The 17,468-nt window shown below is 38.0% G+C and overlaps 1 protein-coding gene across 1 annotated transcript in view; it reads right to left on the bottom strand.

The window, feature by feature from the left end:
* RNF169 (ring finger protein 169) overlaps nucleotides 1-17,468 on the bottom strand; it is a 112,420-nt gene that overhangs the window by 49,226 nt on the left and 45,726 nt on the right. The window contains exon 2 of the mRNA XM_053560119.1: nucleotides 9,506-9,579. Coding sequence (XP_053416094.1) covers nucleotides 9,506-9,579 — 74 coding nt within the window. The remainder of the gene's footprint in view (nucleotides 1-9,505; nucleotides 9,580-17,468) is intronic.

Here is a 17,468-nt window from a genome sequence, read left to right as displayed (position 1 = left end):
TCATTATAATCTAAATTTACCCTTTGAGAGTTTTCCTTCTCCTTAGTACCACATAGTTCATATGTTCTTGATGTGCTATGAGACCTTAGACTTACTTTCTAGTTTTAGAAAAAGGTATGTCAGCACATTATAAAAGTGGGCATTTCCTCAAAGATTGTATAACATTTCAGAGGAAAGAAGAAAAAAATAGCAAATAGTGTTGTGAAAAGAACCCTAGAAATCTTAAAATGCATGTAGCTCTATCAGAAGCCAGCTGTACATGCCTACACAAGCTATTGTTCATTTAAAAGGGGACTTTGAAACTAGAGGACCAACAATTGCATTCAATAAGTACTTGGTGAATTCCTATGTCCAAGATTCTCTATTAGATGTGGTGTAGTTAAAGAGACCAAAACAAATAGATCCATCTTAAAAGATTTACAATCTAATAAGAAAAAACTTTTTGAAATAAGCCAACCAGCTTCTTCTGTGGTATGATAGACCGTATTTTAATTGCTAAGTAAATACAAAATGCTTTTAAAGTACAAGATACTTATAAGTAAATTTTTAAAAATAAGGAAAAGGCCAGGCATGGTAGCTCACGCCTGTAATCCTAGCATTTTGAGAGGCTAAGGCAGGAGGACAGTTTGAGGTCAGGAGTTTGAGACCAGTCTGAACAAGAGCAAGACCCTGTCTCTAATGAAAATAGAAATAAGCTGGGTATGGTGGCATGCACCTGTAGTCTCAGCTACTCATAAGGCTGAGGCAGGAAGATTGCTTGGACCCAGAAGTTAAGTTATAGAGTGCAGAGAGCTATAATGATGCCCTGCATTCCACCAGGGCAAGACAGTGAGATTTTTTCTCAAAAGAAAAGAAAAAGACAAAGATGATTAACAGTCTCACATAATTATATATAACAGAAACAAAAAAAGATCAATATTGAAGTACTTTCTCCTTAAAAATTATGTTTCATTTCAACACGCACTTATTGCAGACCCTTATGTTAACAAGAACAAATACAACAGTATTCTTTCTCAAGCAATGTATCAAGAAGGACTGAGCATATTTTAACACTCCCTTTCCACTTAAAACCCCATAAAATGTCAGAAAACATCTTTTTACTACTAAAATAAATTCACAAGAGCATGGAAAAACAACAACAAAGAAAGCATGCCACCAGCCGTCAAGACCACGAATACCCAAAAGATGGAAATGATTTTCACATCTAAAGATTATAAACAAGAAATCACAAAAAATACACAAAAAAGAAGTCACAGAAAACATACAAATAGCCAATAAATATTAATATAAAATGCTGCTCCTCTGTAGTAATCAGAGAAATGAAATTAAAACAATTAGATCATTTTTGTCTAACAGACAAGTAAAATATCAAAAACAAAAATAAAGGTTTGGCAAGGATTTGAGAAAAAAGGACTCTTTTTGACTATTGGAGAGAGGATAAAGTCTGTGAAAAAGATAATTTGTTAATATGTACCAAAATACAAAAAGTATACATACCATTTCCACTTTCACTTCTAGGAATTTAACCTAAAGGATACATTAATATTTGCTCACATATGTTCATGAATGCTCAGTATAATGTTTCTTTAACATTGGGTGAAAGAGAAAATTATTTAAATGGCCAATGATAATGGAATGGTTAGGTGAATTATGCCTCATTTCATAATACGAAATATCATGTAGGATGAAAAAGTACCTATATAAAAAATACCACCTCCCTGAAGGAAAAAATGCTGTTAAGTAAAAAAAGCAAGTCACAGAATAGATCATAATATATATTTCTCAAAAATCCTAGTTTGGAATATAACCCTCAGACTATAATACTCATGACCCCTGTCACTCTCCCTCATTCACAGAAAAACTTAGCACCTACATTTCAAGCTCTCATATGGAATCAGAAAAAAACCTCGAATAGCCAAGACATTACTCAGAAATAAAAACAAAGCAGGAGGAATCACGCTACCACATCTCAGACTATACTATAAATTGATAGTGATCAAAACAGCATGGTTCTGGCACAAACACAGAGAGAGAGGTAGATGTATGGAACAGTATAGAGAGCCAAGAGATGAACCCAGCTACTTACTGTTATTTGATCTTTGACAAGCCAATTAAAAACATCCAGTGGGGAAAAGATTCCCTATTTAACAAATGGTGCTGGGTGAACTAGCTGGCGACCTGTCGAAGACTGAAAATGGACCCACACCTCTCACCATTAACTAAGACAGACTCTCACTGGATTAAAGATTTAAACTTAAGACATGAAACTATAAAAATACTAGAAGAAAGTGCAGGGAAAACTCTTGAAGAAATCGGCCTGGGCAAATATTTTATGGGGAACCCCCACTCCCCGGGCAATTGAAGCAACATCAAAAATACACTACTGGGACCTGATCAAACTAAAAAGCTTCTACACAGCCAAGAACACAGTAAGTAAAGCAAGCAGACAGCCCTCAGAATGGGAGAAGATGTTTACAGGTTATGTCTCTGACAAAGAATCCACAGAGAACTCAAACGTATTAGCAAGAAAAGAACAAGTGATCCCATCTCAGGGTGGGCAAGGGACTTAAAGAGAAACTTCTCTGAAGAAGACAGGTGCACGGCCTACACATGCTCATCATCCTTAATCATCAGAGAAATGCAAATCAAAACTACTTTGAGATATCATCTAACTCCAGTAAGATTAGCTCATCACAAAATCCCAAAACCAGAGATGGTGGCGTGGATGTGGGAAAAGGGAACACTTCTACACTGCTGGTGGGAAGGCAAAGTAATATGTTCCTTTTGGAAAGATGTTTGGAGAACACTTAGAGATCTAAAAATAGACCTGCCATTCCTACAATTCCTCTACTAGGTATATATCCAGAAGACCAAAAATCACATTATAACAAAGATATATGTACCAGAGTGTTTACTGCAGCCCAATTCATAATTGCTAAGTCATGGAAGAAGCCCAAGTGCCCATCAACCCCTGACTGGATCAATAAATTGTGGTATATGTATACCATGGAATATTATGCAGCCTTAAAGAAAGATGGAGACTTTACCTTTTACATGTTTACATGGATGAAACTAGAACATATTCTTCTTAGCAAAGTATCTCAAGAATAGAAGAAAAAGTATCCAATGTACTCAGTCTTACTATAAAACTAATTTATAGCTTTCTTATGAAAGTTATAACCCAATTATAGCCCAAGAAGAAGGGGAAGGGAAGGGGAGGGGAGGAGGAGGATGAGTGGAGGGAGAGTAATTGGTGGGACCACACCTACGGTGTATCTGAAAAGGGTACATGTGAAACTTACTAGGTGTAGAATATAAATGTCTTAACACAGTAACTAAGAAAATGCTGTGAAGGCTATGTTAACCAGTTTGATGAAAACATTTCAAATTGTATATAAAACCAGCACATTGTACCCCATGATTGCATTAATGTACACAGCTATGATTTAATAAAAAAAAATTTTTTTTCAAGCTCTCTCCAGCTACTCTAGTCATCATTTCTGAAGATTACAGTATCAGTGTACACACTAAGTTTCTTTACCTTCTCCTTAAATAAATCTTTTCATCCATCCTACTTCAGGTGTATTTTCCCATACTCATACACTAAATCTTGTTATGTCCAATAACTGACCAGCTACACTTAAGCACCTTACATTTCAACCACCATTTCCTCACCTTCCAGATTTATTTGTATGCTAGCAATCCTACTTTTACAATTCGTTTTCACCATTAAAGCTTTGAGTGTACTGACCCTACCACTCTTTCTCTGTCCACCATGTCTCTCATGTCTTTTCCTTAAACAACCAAAATCCATGACCCAAAATCGTAACCTCCTTATATACAACCCTCAAGTCCACTGCATCTCTCCCTCTGTCATACTTCTGGCAAAACCCTAACCCTTGTTAAACACAACACATTGCTTACTCCAAACATGTCCTAGCTGCTCTTATTTCCATCATTGCTTCATGAAGCAGAGACTGCTAGTTGCCAATCCAATAGACATTTTCTCCTGCCTTCCTAAGAAAATCCTGATTTTACATAGGAAATTAAGGCAGCTAGCTAAACTACTACACTTCCCAGCCTCCCTAGTAGCTAGAGGGATTCTGTGACATAGGACTATAAAATGATGAAGGTGAAGTCTCTGGGTTGGGAGGCATTTAAACAAAACTCTTTAAAAGTCTTTAAATTCCAGCCAAAGTGGCTCACACCTGTAATCCCAGAACTTTGGGAGGCCAAGGACGGAAGATTGCTTAAGGCCGAGAGTTAAAGACGAGCATGGGTAACAGAACAAGATCCCATCTCTACATAATAATTTTTAAAATTAGCCAGGCATGGTGGAATGCACTTGTAGTCCCAGCTACTTGGGAGGCTGAGGTAAGAGAACCACTTGAGCCCAGGAGTTTGAGGCACTCCAGCCTTGACAACAGAGCAAGATTCCATCCTTAAAAACAAACAAACAGAAAACAATTCAGCTAACATATGCCCTTCTGCCTTCTGCCTGGATTTGATTCTCAAGAAGGATCACCATCACAAAGCACAAGAGACAGGCATGCTTACAGATGTCTAAAAGGGAAACCAAAAGGCGCCTAAATCTCTGATGTCATGGAGCTGCCATATCAGCCCTGGACTGCCTATCTCCAGTTTTTTTGTTATCTGAGAAAAATAAAACTCATAATTTGTTTTTCAAATCAATTTTATTGTGTATATTTAAGGTATACAACACGATGTTATGGGATACATATAGATAGTAAAATGATTACTATAGTGAAGCAAGTTAACACATCCATCATCTTACATAGTTACCTATTCTGTCCTTTAATGGCAAAGGCAGCTGAAATCTACAAATTTAGCATGAATCCCAAATACCTAATTTGTTGAAGTCATTATTTTGGGAGTCTCTGCTACTCACAGTAAACACAATTCCTAACTCCTAGGCCTATTAACAGTTTATTCCCACACAGCAACCAGAGACCTTTCAAGAGTATAAGTCAGATAACACTACTGGTTTCCCATCCCACCTAAAATAAATGTAGGCTCTTTACCCGGGTTAACAAGGCCTTCTTTGACCTGGCCCTTCTAGGTATCCCAACTCATCTCCCTGAACCCCCACCCCCTTCTTCCACTTCCTTGCACACTCAGCTCCAGCCACATTCACCTTCTGGTTCCATGAACAAGCCAAACTTGTTTCTGTTTCAGGCCCTTTGGAATGCTTTTTCCTCATACCTTTGCTTCCTCACTTCCTGTAGGTTTCGATTCAAGTGTTGCCTCCCTTGAGAAACCTTCCCTAACTGCTCTAAAACTCTTTGTGTCTCAAGTTTCCCTCCCACTCCCCTCTACCTCCTCTTACCCTGCTTTATTATTATGTATTAAATATTTGTTTGCTTATTTCTTTTCTGTCTTCCCAACTAGAAAGGAACCTCTCCAAGGTCAAGGAGTGTTTTCGTTAGCACTGCATCCCTAGTGCCTGGCACACACTAGAGACACAATAAGTATTTGATTATCCAATAAATATATATCATTATCCCATTTACACTAAAAAAGACTACAGTGTATGTGCGTGTATGTACACATAAACATATAAGGGGTCTAAGAGAAACAGTAAATTATTGATACTAAGTACCTCTGAGGAAGAGAGTAGAAAGAAAAGTACAGAGCAACTTCCACATTTTGTTCTGCATATTTCTGCATCATTTTTCTTATGTTAAAAAGACATAATTAACTATAACATACAGCAGGAATAAAAAAACTAAACATATTTAGAAATATAAACCTATTCACAGAATCATAAATTTGGGAATTCACAGTGACCTCAGTAAGCATATTAACTCATATTAACTCAAAGGTTTTTGACTAGAACATTAAGAACACACCTTCCTGTCCTTGGTAGGTCCTTAGATCCTAGTGAGTACCTCAAAGAAAGCACTCCCATTCTACAATAGTCCCCTTACCCTAAACCTGGTTTGTTCCTAAGTCTCTCACAGGTAACAGAATTAAATAAAATTATTATTAAATAACACCTTTTAAAAGAAATAAAATTAGGGGAATAAAATTATTATAAATGTTTTATAGCCCATATAAAAGTTTTTACTGTCCCTTTAAAGTAGTAATAAAGTATACCGAATAAAAAGTGTATCAATAGTATGTTATACATCAAATTAGTAATAACGAGCTGGGTAGAATTAACTCCATTTACCATCCCTTGCTCAGTAGAAATTTTTAGGATCTTCTTCCTCTAGGTATTTACCCAGAAAATTATACATACACTTCGCTTTGTTCCAGAAAATATGCATTCTAACAGACATCTTTTTCTCTATCTAGTTCTCTAGTTTAGTGCCTTTTAATTTTTTTATAATTTTGTTGAGGCACATTTTATGTATAATTCATCCATTTCAAGTGCATAATTCAATGAATTTTAATAAATCCATAAAGATATGGAACACATCATAAATCAGTGTTAGAAATCTTCATCACTCCAACAAAGTCTTTCATGCCTATTTACTGTTAATATCTGTTCCCATCCCCTGCTCCAATCAACCACTGATCTACTGCCTAACTTCATACATTTGTCTATCCTGGACATTTTCCTATAAATGAAATATTTATGGCCTCTTATATATACCTTCTTTCACTTAGCATCTTTTTGGAGTTCATCCACATGGTAGCATGTATCAATGGCTCACTCTTTTTTATTGCTGAATAATATGCCAACTAGTGCTTTTCTATTTATGCATGAATTTCCATTTTTCATTTTGTAAAATGGATGTAAAATAAGTTGGATACTTGGTGTGGGGGAGAGGAACCTACTTTTATTAATCCAAATAACATAGGTTTCTCAAATCCAATCCAGTTTAACAGGATGAGATTGTCTGAGCTTCATAGAACATCATTCCATCAGCTTCTTTTAAAACCATTGTCCTATACCTAGAAATAAAAGTATAATTCCTCAAGGTTCCTTTCACTTTCCCAAGACTTATAAAAACTCCTACCCTTGGCTCGACATCTGTAGCTCAGCAGTTAGAGCGCCAGCCACATATACTGGAGCTGGCGGGTTCAAACCCAGCCTCGGCCTGCCAAACAACAATGAGAACTACAACCAAAAAATAGCTGGGCATTGTGGCAGGCCTACAGTCCCAGCTACTTGGGAGGGTGGAACAAAAGAATTGCTTAAGCCCAAGATTTTGAGGTTGCTGTGAGCTGTGATGCCATAGCACTCTACCGAGGGCGACACAGTGAGACTCTGTCTCAAAAAAAAAAAAAAAAAAAGAACTGCTACCCTTACTATGCCTTCTCTTTTTTCTATCTCCAATTCTTTCTCTCTTTCAATTACCTTCAAACTGATAAAATTCCAACTCCTACCCTTACTATGCCTTCTCTTTTTTCTATCTCCAATTCTTTCTCTCTTTCAATTACCTTCAAACTGATAAAATTCCAACTCCTACCCTTACTATGCCTTCTCTTTTTTCTATCTCCAATTCTTTCTCTCTTTCAATTACCTTCAAACTGATAAAATTCCCTTATTTTTGAAGTTTCTTAAAAGATATATTAGAAGTAAATACTGTAACTGTATAATCTGAAATTTTAAGAAGAACCCATAGTTCTTTTAATATAGCTCCTGAAAATAATTTATTCTATTTTTTAAAAAAGCTTTGTAAGTGATTTCAAAAGAAAACAAAACCTCACAGTACCACCAGAAAAGGAGCATGAGGATCAAGTTCAACATTTAATACCCTCACATGAAACACCTATGTCATTTAGGTTAAATAAAAGGGAAGGTCAAAGAATCTATAGTAATCAAGCACAGTTTTCTATTATCTTTTCTCTTTAACATGACTTTGTTTAATATTGATTTTTCCATTCAGTATAAAGTACCACAATAGGGTGGCTCCTGTGGCTCAAGGAGTAGGGCGCCGGTCCCATATGCTGGAGGTGGCGGGTTCAAACCCAGCCCCGGCCAAAAAAAGAAAAAAAAATAAAATAAAATAATCCTGAATACAAAGGCATACAACTATTAAAAAAAAAAAAAAAAAATAAAAAAAAAAAAAAATAAAGTACCACAATAATATTACTGTCTCACCTCTGTTTAATGATGATGCCTGATTCAGATTAAGTGGACTACTTACCTTCATAAGATATTAAATACACACTGATTACCTAATCAATTATAAAGCTGGGTGAATGGTGATGGTACAGGGAGAGGGCTGGGAAAGAATGACACAAATCAAACAACATACTCCTTACTTATTGCCAGCCTTTTTAAAATCTTAATTCCATAGGTAATTCCCAATTAGTTTGAAAACATCAAAACTAAGATAATGTGGACATACATAAAGGCTTTACAAATGGTAAATGTTTTCTACAGAAATTATTTCAGGCTCGGCACCTGTAGCCCAGCAGCTAGGGTACCACCCACATACACCAGAACTGGTGGGTTTGAATCTAGCCCAGGCCTGCCAAACAACGACAACTACAACCAAAAAATAGCCAGGCGCTGTGGTGGGCGCCTGTAGTCCCAGCTACTTGGGAGGCTGAGGCAGAAGAATCACTTAAGCCCAAAAGTTTGCAGTTACTATGAGCTGTGACGCCATGGCACTCAACCAAGGGCGACATAGTGAGACTCTGTCTCAATTAAAAGAAAAAAAAAGACTCTGTCTCAATTAAAAAAAAAAATTATTTCATTATCTCCTTACTGGCCTCCAACACAGTTCTTCTGGAATACTTAACAGAGTTAAGCAATAAAAGACTAGCTACATGTAATTAGAAAAATCATGCAAGATAAGGAAAAATAATACAAGCAATTACTTGCAAGACCACTTGTTAAAAGTGCTGAGAATAGTTCTCTTTGTGGCCAGTTATTGCAGCAGATGTGTGACAGGTCCTGTGAGCTACATTTTTATCTCTGAAAGGACAATTAAATAGGGGGTCTTGGTTTAAGGTTTACTCTACTTCTATTATAGCTCTCAATCTCACTGAGCTGCTATAAGGAAGTGTGAAGAAAGGCTATGCTTTGTAAACTTTTTTTTGAGACAGAGTCTCACTATGTCGCCCTCAGTAGAGTGCTATGGCATCACAGCTCACAGCAACCTCAAACTCTTGGGCTTAATCAATTCTCTTGCCTCAGCTTCCCAAGGCTGGGCCTATAGGCACCCCCCACAACACCTGCCTATTTTTTTTACTGTAGTTGTCATTACTGTTTAGCAGGCCCGGGCCAGGTTCGAACCCACCAGCCCCAGTGTATGTGGCCAGCACCCTAACCACTGAGCTATGGGTGCCAAGCCTGTCATTATTTCTATTTACTTCAGAAAATGAATGTCAGCTAGATGTGGTGGCTCACACCTGTAATCCTAGCACTTTGAGAGGCCAAGGTAGGAGGATCGATTGAGCCCAGGAGTTGGAGGTTGCAGTGAGCTATGATCATGCCATTGCACTCTAGCTGGGATGATAAAGTAAAATCCTGTCTCTTAAAAAAGAAAAGGAAATGAACATCATGATAATATGTACACTATACCTTTCTCAGGCTTTCATATTCTTCACGAAGTTCCCCAGGCTTGCTTAACCTGATTGGTGCTCTGAATATAAAGTCTGGAAGAAAAGAAAAAGAAAATAGTTTCTAACAAATCTTGTTATGGAAGGAACCAAGACCTTATTCTACCACTGTTCCCATACTATAAATCACATAAAAATCTCGGATCAACTAATTAGAAAATTTATTCACTCATTTAACAAATATTTATTAAAGGTTATAAATGAGGCACTGTGTTAAGCACTGAGGAGAAACAGTGAACAAATTAAGTCCATACAGAATCACTTAAGGAGTGATGAGGTTGTAGTGAGCTAAGATGATGCCACTATACTCTAGTCCCAGAGACAAAGCAAGGCCTTGTCTCAAAAAAATAAATAAACTGGGGAGCTGGAGAGAGGGTTTGGTAAGTTCCCACCTAAGGGGTACATACAGGGGTATATGCCACACTTTCTGGGTGAAGTACTAAACTGCAACTCAGACTTTACCTCACAAACAATGTAACCTAATCATATGTACCCTCGTATTAATCTGAAATTTAAAAATTAATTAATTAAATAAAGTCCTTGCTGTCGTGGAGCTTACAAGCTTGTGGAGAAAGACACTAAAACAATCAAATGTTTTGTATACATATATATACACACACACAGGCACACTTACTTGTTTTAGTGTCCTCACAAGCTTGTAAGCTCCATGACAGCAAGGACTATTATTTTATATATACATACATACACACACACACACACACACACACACACACACACACGCATCCCAACAGGTGGTACTGCTACTGAAGAAAATAAATGTATGGGAGGAAAAAGCGGTCCTTTTATACAGGGTGGTCTGAAAGGATGACATGGCTTGGATGTCTGGTCCCTCCGTATTTAATGTTGAAATATGATCCTCAGTGTTGGAGATGGGACCTGGTGGGAGCCCTCCTTGGTGGTTTGGTACCCTCCCCACATAATGAGTTCTCGCTTTATTAGTTCACACTAGAGCTGTTTTTTTCTTTCTTTTTTATTTTTAAGAGCCTGGTACCACCTTCTCTCTTGATGCTCTGGCCATGTGAAACTCCTGCTCCTCCTTCCCCTTTCTGAAGCCCTCACCAGAAGCAGATACTGATGCCACACTTCTTGTAGAATCATAAGCCGAATAAACTTTCTTTATAAACAACTCAGCCACAGGTATTTCCTTTATAGCAACACAAAATGGACTAATAAAAAGGGGCTTAACTGATAAAAGAACATATTAAAAAAAAAAACTTCAAAGAAAACTGTATTTAAAGCTTTAGTTCAATCTTATCAAGCAACATTATTCTTTTTAGAGACTGAATCTCACTCTGTCACCCAGACTTTAGTGCAGTAGTAATCATGGCTCACTGTAACCTTGAATTTCTGGGTTCAGGTGATCCTCCTACCTCAGCCTCTCAAGTAGCTGATACTACAGGCATGCACCACCATGCACAGATAATTTTTCTATTTTTTGCAGAGACAGAGTCTCACTATGTTGCCCAGGCTTGTCTCGAACTCCTGAACTCAAATGATCCTCCTGCCTCAGCCTCCCAGGTAGCTAGGATTACAGGCACAAGCCACCACACCAAGCCATTACTGAGTAACACTTAAATAAGCTGAAGTTTTCCCATATATGACCTACATATAATCTTATATATTTTTTCAGTATATAACCTAATTTTTTTATCCTCAAAGCCTTCAGTGATTTTATTTGGCCTATAGAATAAAGTCAAAACTTTTTAACATGTCAAAATTCTCCAGAGACCAATCACAACTTTATCTTTCTTTCTTTCTTTTTTTTTTTTAAGAGACGGTGTCTCACTTTGTCATCCTCAGTAGAGTGCTGGGCATCATAGCTCACAGCAACCTCCAGCTCTTGGGCTTAGGTGATTCTTGCCTCAGCCTCCCAAGTAGCGCCTGCCACAATGCCCAGCTATTTTTTTATTGCAGTTTGGCCAGGCCGGGTTTGAACCCAGCACCCTCAGTATATGGGGCCAGCACCCTACTTACTGAGTCACAGGAGCTGCCCCACAACTTTATCTTTCTAAAGCACTATATCTCTCAACTTTCAACAGTCTAGCCACAAAATATGCTATATAGTATTTTTAAATTTTTTATGTTGTTTACTCAGCTGAAATTCTGTCTTCTCCCCTTCTCTATATAGAATGTTTTTTTTTTTTTTTTTTTGTAGAGACAGAGTCTCACTTTATGGCCCTCGGTAGAGTGCCGTGGCCTCACACAGCTCACAGCAACCTCCAACTCCTGGGCTCAAGCGATTCTCTTGCCTCAGCCTCCCGAGTAGCTGGGACTACAGGCGGCCGCGACAACGCCCGGCTATTTTTTGGTTGCAGTTTGGCCGGGGCCGGGTTTGAACCCGCCACCCTCGGTATATGGGGCCGGCGCCCTACCAACTGAGTCACAGGCGCCGCCCTAGAATGTTTTTTAATTCAACAGGCCCATAGGAATAATATATAATACATGTTGCTTATATAAATAGATCACCATAAAAATCAAAGTTAAGAATAGGAATAAAGCCAGGCAAGGTGGCTCACGCCTATAATCCTAGCACTCTGGGATGCTGAGGTGGGTGGATTGCTTGAGCTCAGGAGTTCGAGGACAGCCTGAGCAGGAGTGAGACATCATTATCTACTAAAAATAGAAAAACTAGTCAAGCATTGTGGTAGGTGCCTGTAGTCCCAGCACCTCGGGAGGCTGAGGCAAGAGGGTTGTCCAAGAGTTTGAGGTTGCCGTAAGCTATGATGCCACAGCACTCTACCCAGGGTGACAAAGTGAGACTCTGTCTCAAAAAAGAATAGGAATAAAAGTCTTAGGTACTTTCAAAAAATTGGAGGATAGTACACACTTGTCCTTCTTAAATGTACGTAATTCTTTATACCTTTCATGTATATTTAGTAATCTAAATAGAGTATTAATTTTAAGAGTAATAATTCTATATCCTACTAAGGTTGATAAATATTTGTTATAGAAAAGTAAGTTTCCTAAAAAGTTGCCTTTTGTCATTTTACAGTTGTACAGTTGTCTTGACTATTTTAGAAAGACTCTTTAGTATATTGAGAAATAAAGATACTTAAACAGAAACATAAGGTCCAACGCAAATACAGAAAATAGTAACTTAAATCTCTACCAAGCACTACACATTTGTTAGACCCTGGGTTTAGAAGGCAAATCTTCCCTTACCTTCACCCACTTAAAAAGAAGAAAGTTCTGATGATTATTCCAGTCCCTTAAACACATTTCCAATTATATGCAAATGTTATTTAAACTTAGATGCTTTACAAGAGAAAAGGAAAGAAGGAAAGGAAAGTATTAATATAACCCTTAAGACAAAAGGTACTGGGCGGTGCCTGTGGCTCAGTTGGTAAGGCGCCGGCCCCATATACTGAGGATGGCGGGTTCAAACCCGGCCCCGGCCAAACTGCAACCAAAAAATAGCCGGGCATTGTGGCGGGTGCCTGTAGTCCCAGCTACTCAGGAGGCTGAGGCAAGAGAATTGCTTAAGCCCAGGAGTTGGAGGTTGCTGTGAGCTGTGTGAGGCCACGGCACTCTACCGAGGGCCAGAAAGTGAGACTCTGTCTCTACAAAAAAAAAAAAAAAAAAAAAAAAAAGACAAAAGGTACTTTAAAATCCACTTACTGAAAACCTATCACATATAAGATACTTCATATACATTTTCTTTATGAGTTTTCACAGAAACTTTATAAGGTAGGTATTATACCCATTTTAAAATAAGAAAGGTAAGAAGTCAAATTACTTGGCCCAAAGCCACAGAGGTACCTCACAGTAAAGGAGGCAAAAAAGCTTTAACTGGAATAAAGAAGGAAATTACATAATGATTAAAAAGGTAGTTTATCCAGAGTTGAGCAAAACCTCTCCCACTACCACAAACCCCACTGAAGTAGCCCCCATGAATAAAGGCTTCTATACATTAAAGAAGAAAGTCAACCAATTAAGAAGATACAACAATCATAAACTTGCATGAACCTATATTACAACAAAAACTAATATTACAAGGAGAAACTAATCCAAATTATGATAAGAAATTTTAATACACCAGAGTTAAAAAAAAATCTGGCAGACTAAAAGGTAGTAAAAAAATAGAAAAACTTAATTAAATTAACTTTATATAATAATGTAGTTTTAAATTTACACATAAATATAACAAATCCAATGAACAGAATATATATTCCTTAAACCAAATAAGGAATAAACACTAAATCACAATGAAGTTTCAAAAATTTCAGAGAATTACTATTATACACACTTTGCTCTTTAATCTTTAATTTTCGAAGCCGAGTTTTCTGGCCACCTGACTGGTGATTCTAGGTTACCCAATATTCTTTCTCAATAAATTCCTTTTCTAATTAAATTTACCACAGTAGATTTCTACTGATTGCAACTAACAACGCTGGCTGATTCAACTTTTTTTTTGCAACAGAGTCTCAAGCTGTCACCATGAGTAGAGTGCCGTACTGTCATAGCTCACAGCAACCTCTAACTCTTGGGCTCAAGCGATCCCCTTGCCTCAGTTTTTCTATTTTTAGTAGAGATGAGATATCGCTTTTTGCTCAGGCTGGTCTCAAACTCGTGAGCTCAAGCAATCCACCTGCTTCAGCCTCCCAGAGTGCTAAGATTACAAGCGTGAGCCATTGCACTCGGCTTGATTCAACTTTTTGTATGGTAGGTTGAAATGACCAATAAACCAGTGTTTAGTAAAACTGATTTAAGAAAAAAAAAAGGTGACAAAATAATACTAAGAATAAAAAGAGAGACCTACATACAGATGTCAAGATGAGTATAAATCTCTAGAAACAATTAAAACAATGCTGTAATGAACAATCATGCATGTATCATTCTGAATGTCTATAAACATTCATAGGATAAACTGCTGGAATAATTGATGGGTCAAAGGATACTAAGAAATTCCCCTTCCTTCATAAAGCCTGTTATCAATTTATACTCCTACCAGCAATGCATGAGGGCCATCTCCTCATACCTTTTCCAACAGTTGTTAAAACTTCTCAGTTTTGCCAATCTAATAAATGAAATTTGTATCTTACATACATATTTTGAGTGAAATTGATTACTTACTATATGGGTTGCTTTGATTTCCTTTATTCCTCCTTCTATTAACGTTTTCTTCTTGATTTGTTAAATCTCTCTCTACATAAGGAAAATTGCTATTCATGCACCTTAAGTCACATGAATAGCAATACCTTTCTCAGCTTATTATTTGTGTTGACTTTGGTTATAGTGGTTATAGTTATATTAATAGTTATATTTCTTTAATGGGTTCCACATTTTGTATCATATTTGAAAAGACCTTCCTCAGGGCAAGATATAATAACAAATTCTATCATAGTTTCTTCTGATACAATGCATAAAATTCTTCTCAGATCTACTTTAAAATATTCTAAATGTTTTTATTTGAGAAACATAAGGAATATAATTTCATTCAGGTTTATAAATAAGAAACTAAAAATATTTTAGTGATAACCTGATGGAAATAATTTTCACTTACTACATATAGATTTAGAAAATTAGCATTTTCTGGCACAGTGGTTACAGCACCAACCACGTACAACAAGGGTGGTGGGTTCGAACCCAGCCCAGGTCAGCTCAACAACAATGACAACTGCAACAAAAAATAGCCGGGCATTGTGACGGGCACCTGTAGTCCCAGCTACTTGGGAGGCTGAAGCAAGAGAATCTCTTAAGCCCAAGAGTTTAAGGTTTCTGTGAGCTGTGATGCCATAGCGCTCTACGCAGGGCGACACAGACTCTGCCTCAAAAAAAAAAAAAAAAACAAGCATTTTCTAAAATGATTCTTACTGATGTTTGGTACAAAACATCTCAAGAATTTAACACCTTGGCTCAGTGCCCATAGCTCAGTGAGTAGGGCGCCAGCCACATACACAGAAGCTGGCAGGTTCAAGCCTGGCTGAGACCTGCTAAAAACAACAGTAACAACTCCAACCAAAAAATAGCCAGGCATTGTGGCGGGCACCTGTAGTCCCAGCTACTTGGGCGGCTGAGGCAAGAGAATCACTTAAGCCCAAGAGTTTGAGGTTGCTGTGAGCTGTGACACCACACACTCTACCAAGGCAACATAATGAGACTGTCTTAAAAAAAAGAATTTAACATTTTCATCTTTTATTTCTTTATTCATTATTTATTTATTAATTTTTTTTCTAAGAGACTGAATCTCATTCTGTTGTCTAGGTTGGAGGGCAGTGGCATGATCATAGCTCACTGCATCCTCAGACTTCTGGACTCAAACTATCCTCTCCCTCCTCAGCCTCCTGAGTGCTGGGACTACACAAATATTCCACCACATCCAGTTAAGGTTTTGAAATTTTTTTAGAGACAGGACTCCTGTTACCTTGCCTCGCTGGTCTCCAACTCCTGGGTTCAAGCAATCCTCTAGCTTCAGCCTCTGCAGTTGCTAGGATTATAGGAGAGAGCCATTGCACCTGACTTTTCATCTTTTATTTTATGTAAATATTAAGTTAAAAGCTTGATCCCCAACTTAGAAGCTTCAGAGCTCAAAGAAGTCAGTCTTTTTATTTTTACAGACAGTCTCACTTTATAGCCCTCAGTAGAGTGCTGTGACGTCACAGCTTTCACAGCAACCTCCAACTCCTGGGCTTAGGCAATTCTCCTGCCTCAGCCTACTGAGTAACTGGGACTACAAGCACCCACCACAATGTCCGGCTATTTTTTGTTGCAGTTTGGCCGGGCCTGGGTTTGAACCCGCCCTCCTCAGTATATGGGGCCAGCACCCTACCCACTGAGCCCCAGGTGCTGCCTAAATAAGTCGGTCTTAACTTTCCTTTTTATAAAATCAGAATATGGCTTATCATAACAGGCCATTATGATGATCAGCTAAGTGTATTAAGAGTAAAAAACTCTGTAACTAATTCAGACAGTAGAGTGGCATGCAGCAGAATTTAAGTATACAACCATCTCTGGTGTTGGTAGGATAATACTCTTAATTGTGGCTTGGCCAATTTAAATTTAACAGCTAACATTTAAAAAGAGGCCTGGCCTCTTGCCTACTTGCCCTGACAATGGAGGCCTGCTTGCTGCTTTGTAAGCTTTCTTACTCTGTAAGCCTATCTTTTCTCTTCCTCAGTAAACTTTGCTTCATCCTTGCCTTACCAAGGAAGGAAGGGAGGGAGAGGAGGAGGGAATTTCACAATGTACACATAAGGCCAAGTTAGAACTCAGTATACTGACTAAGTCTTATAGTCCCTCTGACTTATTTGAGAGATAAAGGTAATGAGCAGGGGTAGAAGTCGGGTATATTCACCAAAATTAGTACGGATATAAATCTGCTTGATCTTGGATTGAGATTAGTCATGAGTAATGCTTTAAGAATACAAAATGCCAAGAAATCAAGATTGTTATCCTGACTAGGACTAGATTCTTGAATACTGAAACAGTTAAGCATAAAAAGTTGTGAGTTGGTCCAATGTGACATTAACTTAAACACTGAATCTTATTTCTCATCTTAGCAATGTCCTCTAGAAAGGGCAAGAAGGAAGCTGGGTATAGTGGCTCACACCTACAATCCCAACACTTTGGAATGCTGAGGTGAGAGGATTACTCTAGCCTAACAATGGGAGAATCACTCCAGCCCAACAGTTTGAAGCTGCAGGAAGCTTTGACTGCACATGTGAATGGCCTGCATTCCCTGGGTGACATAGCAGTATCTCTTTTTTTTTTTTTTTTTTTTGAGACGGTCTCACTATGTTGCCCTCTGTAGAATGCTGTGTCATCACAGCTCACAGCACCCTCCAACTCTGGGGCTTAAGCAATTCTCTTGCCTCAGCCGCCCAAGTAGCTGGGACTACAGGTGCCCACCACAACGCCCAGCTATTTCTTTGTTGCAGTTATTTAGCTGGCCTGGTCAGGGTTCA

Source organism: Nycticebus coucang, chromosome 14 (assembly GCF_027406575.1).
Source record: "Nycticebus coucang isolate mNycCou1 chromosome 14, mNycCou1.pri, whole genome shotgun sequence".
In the NCBI taxonomy this organism is placed as follows: domain Eukaryota; kingdom Metazoa; phylum Chordata; class Mammalia; order Primates; family Lorisidae; genus Nycticebus; species Nycticebus coucang.
This window is presented reverse-complemented; position numbering and strand designations above follow the sequence as displayed.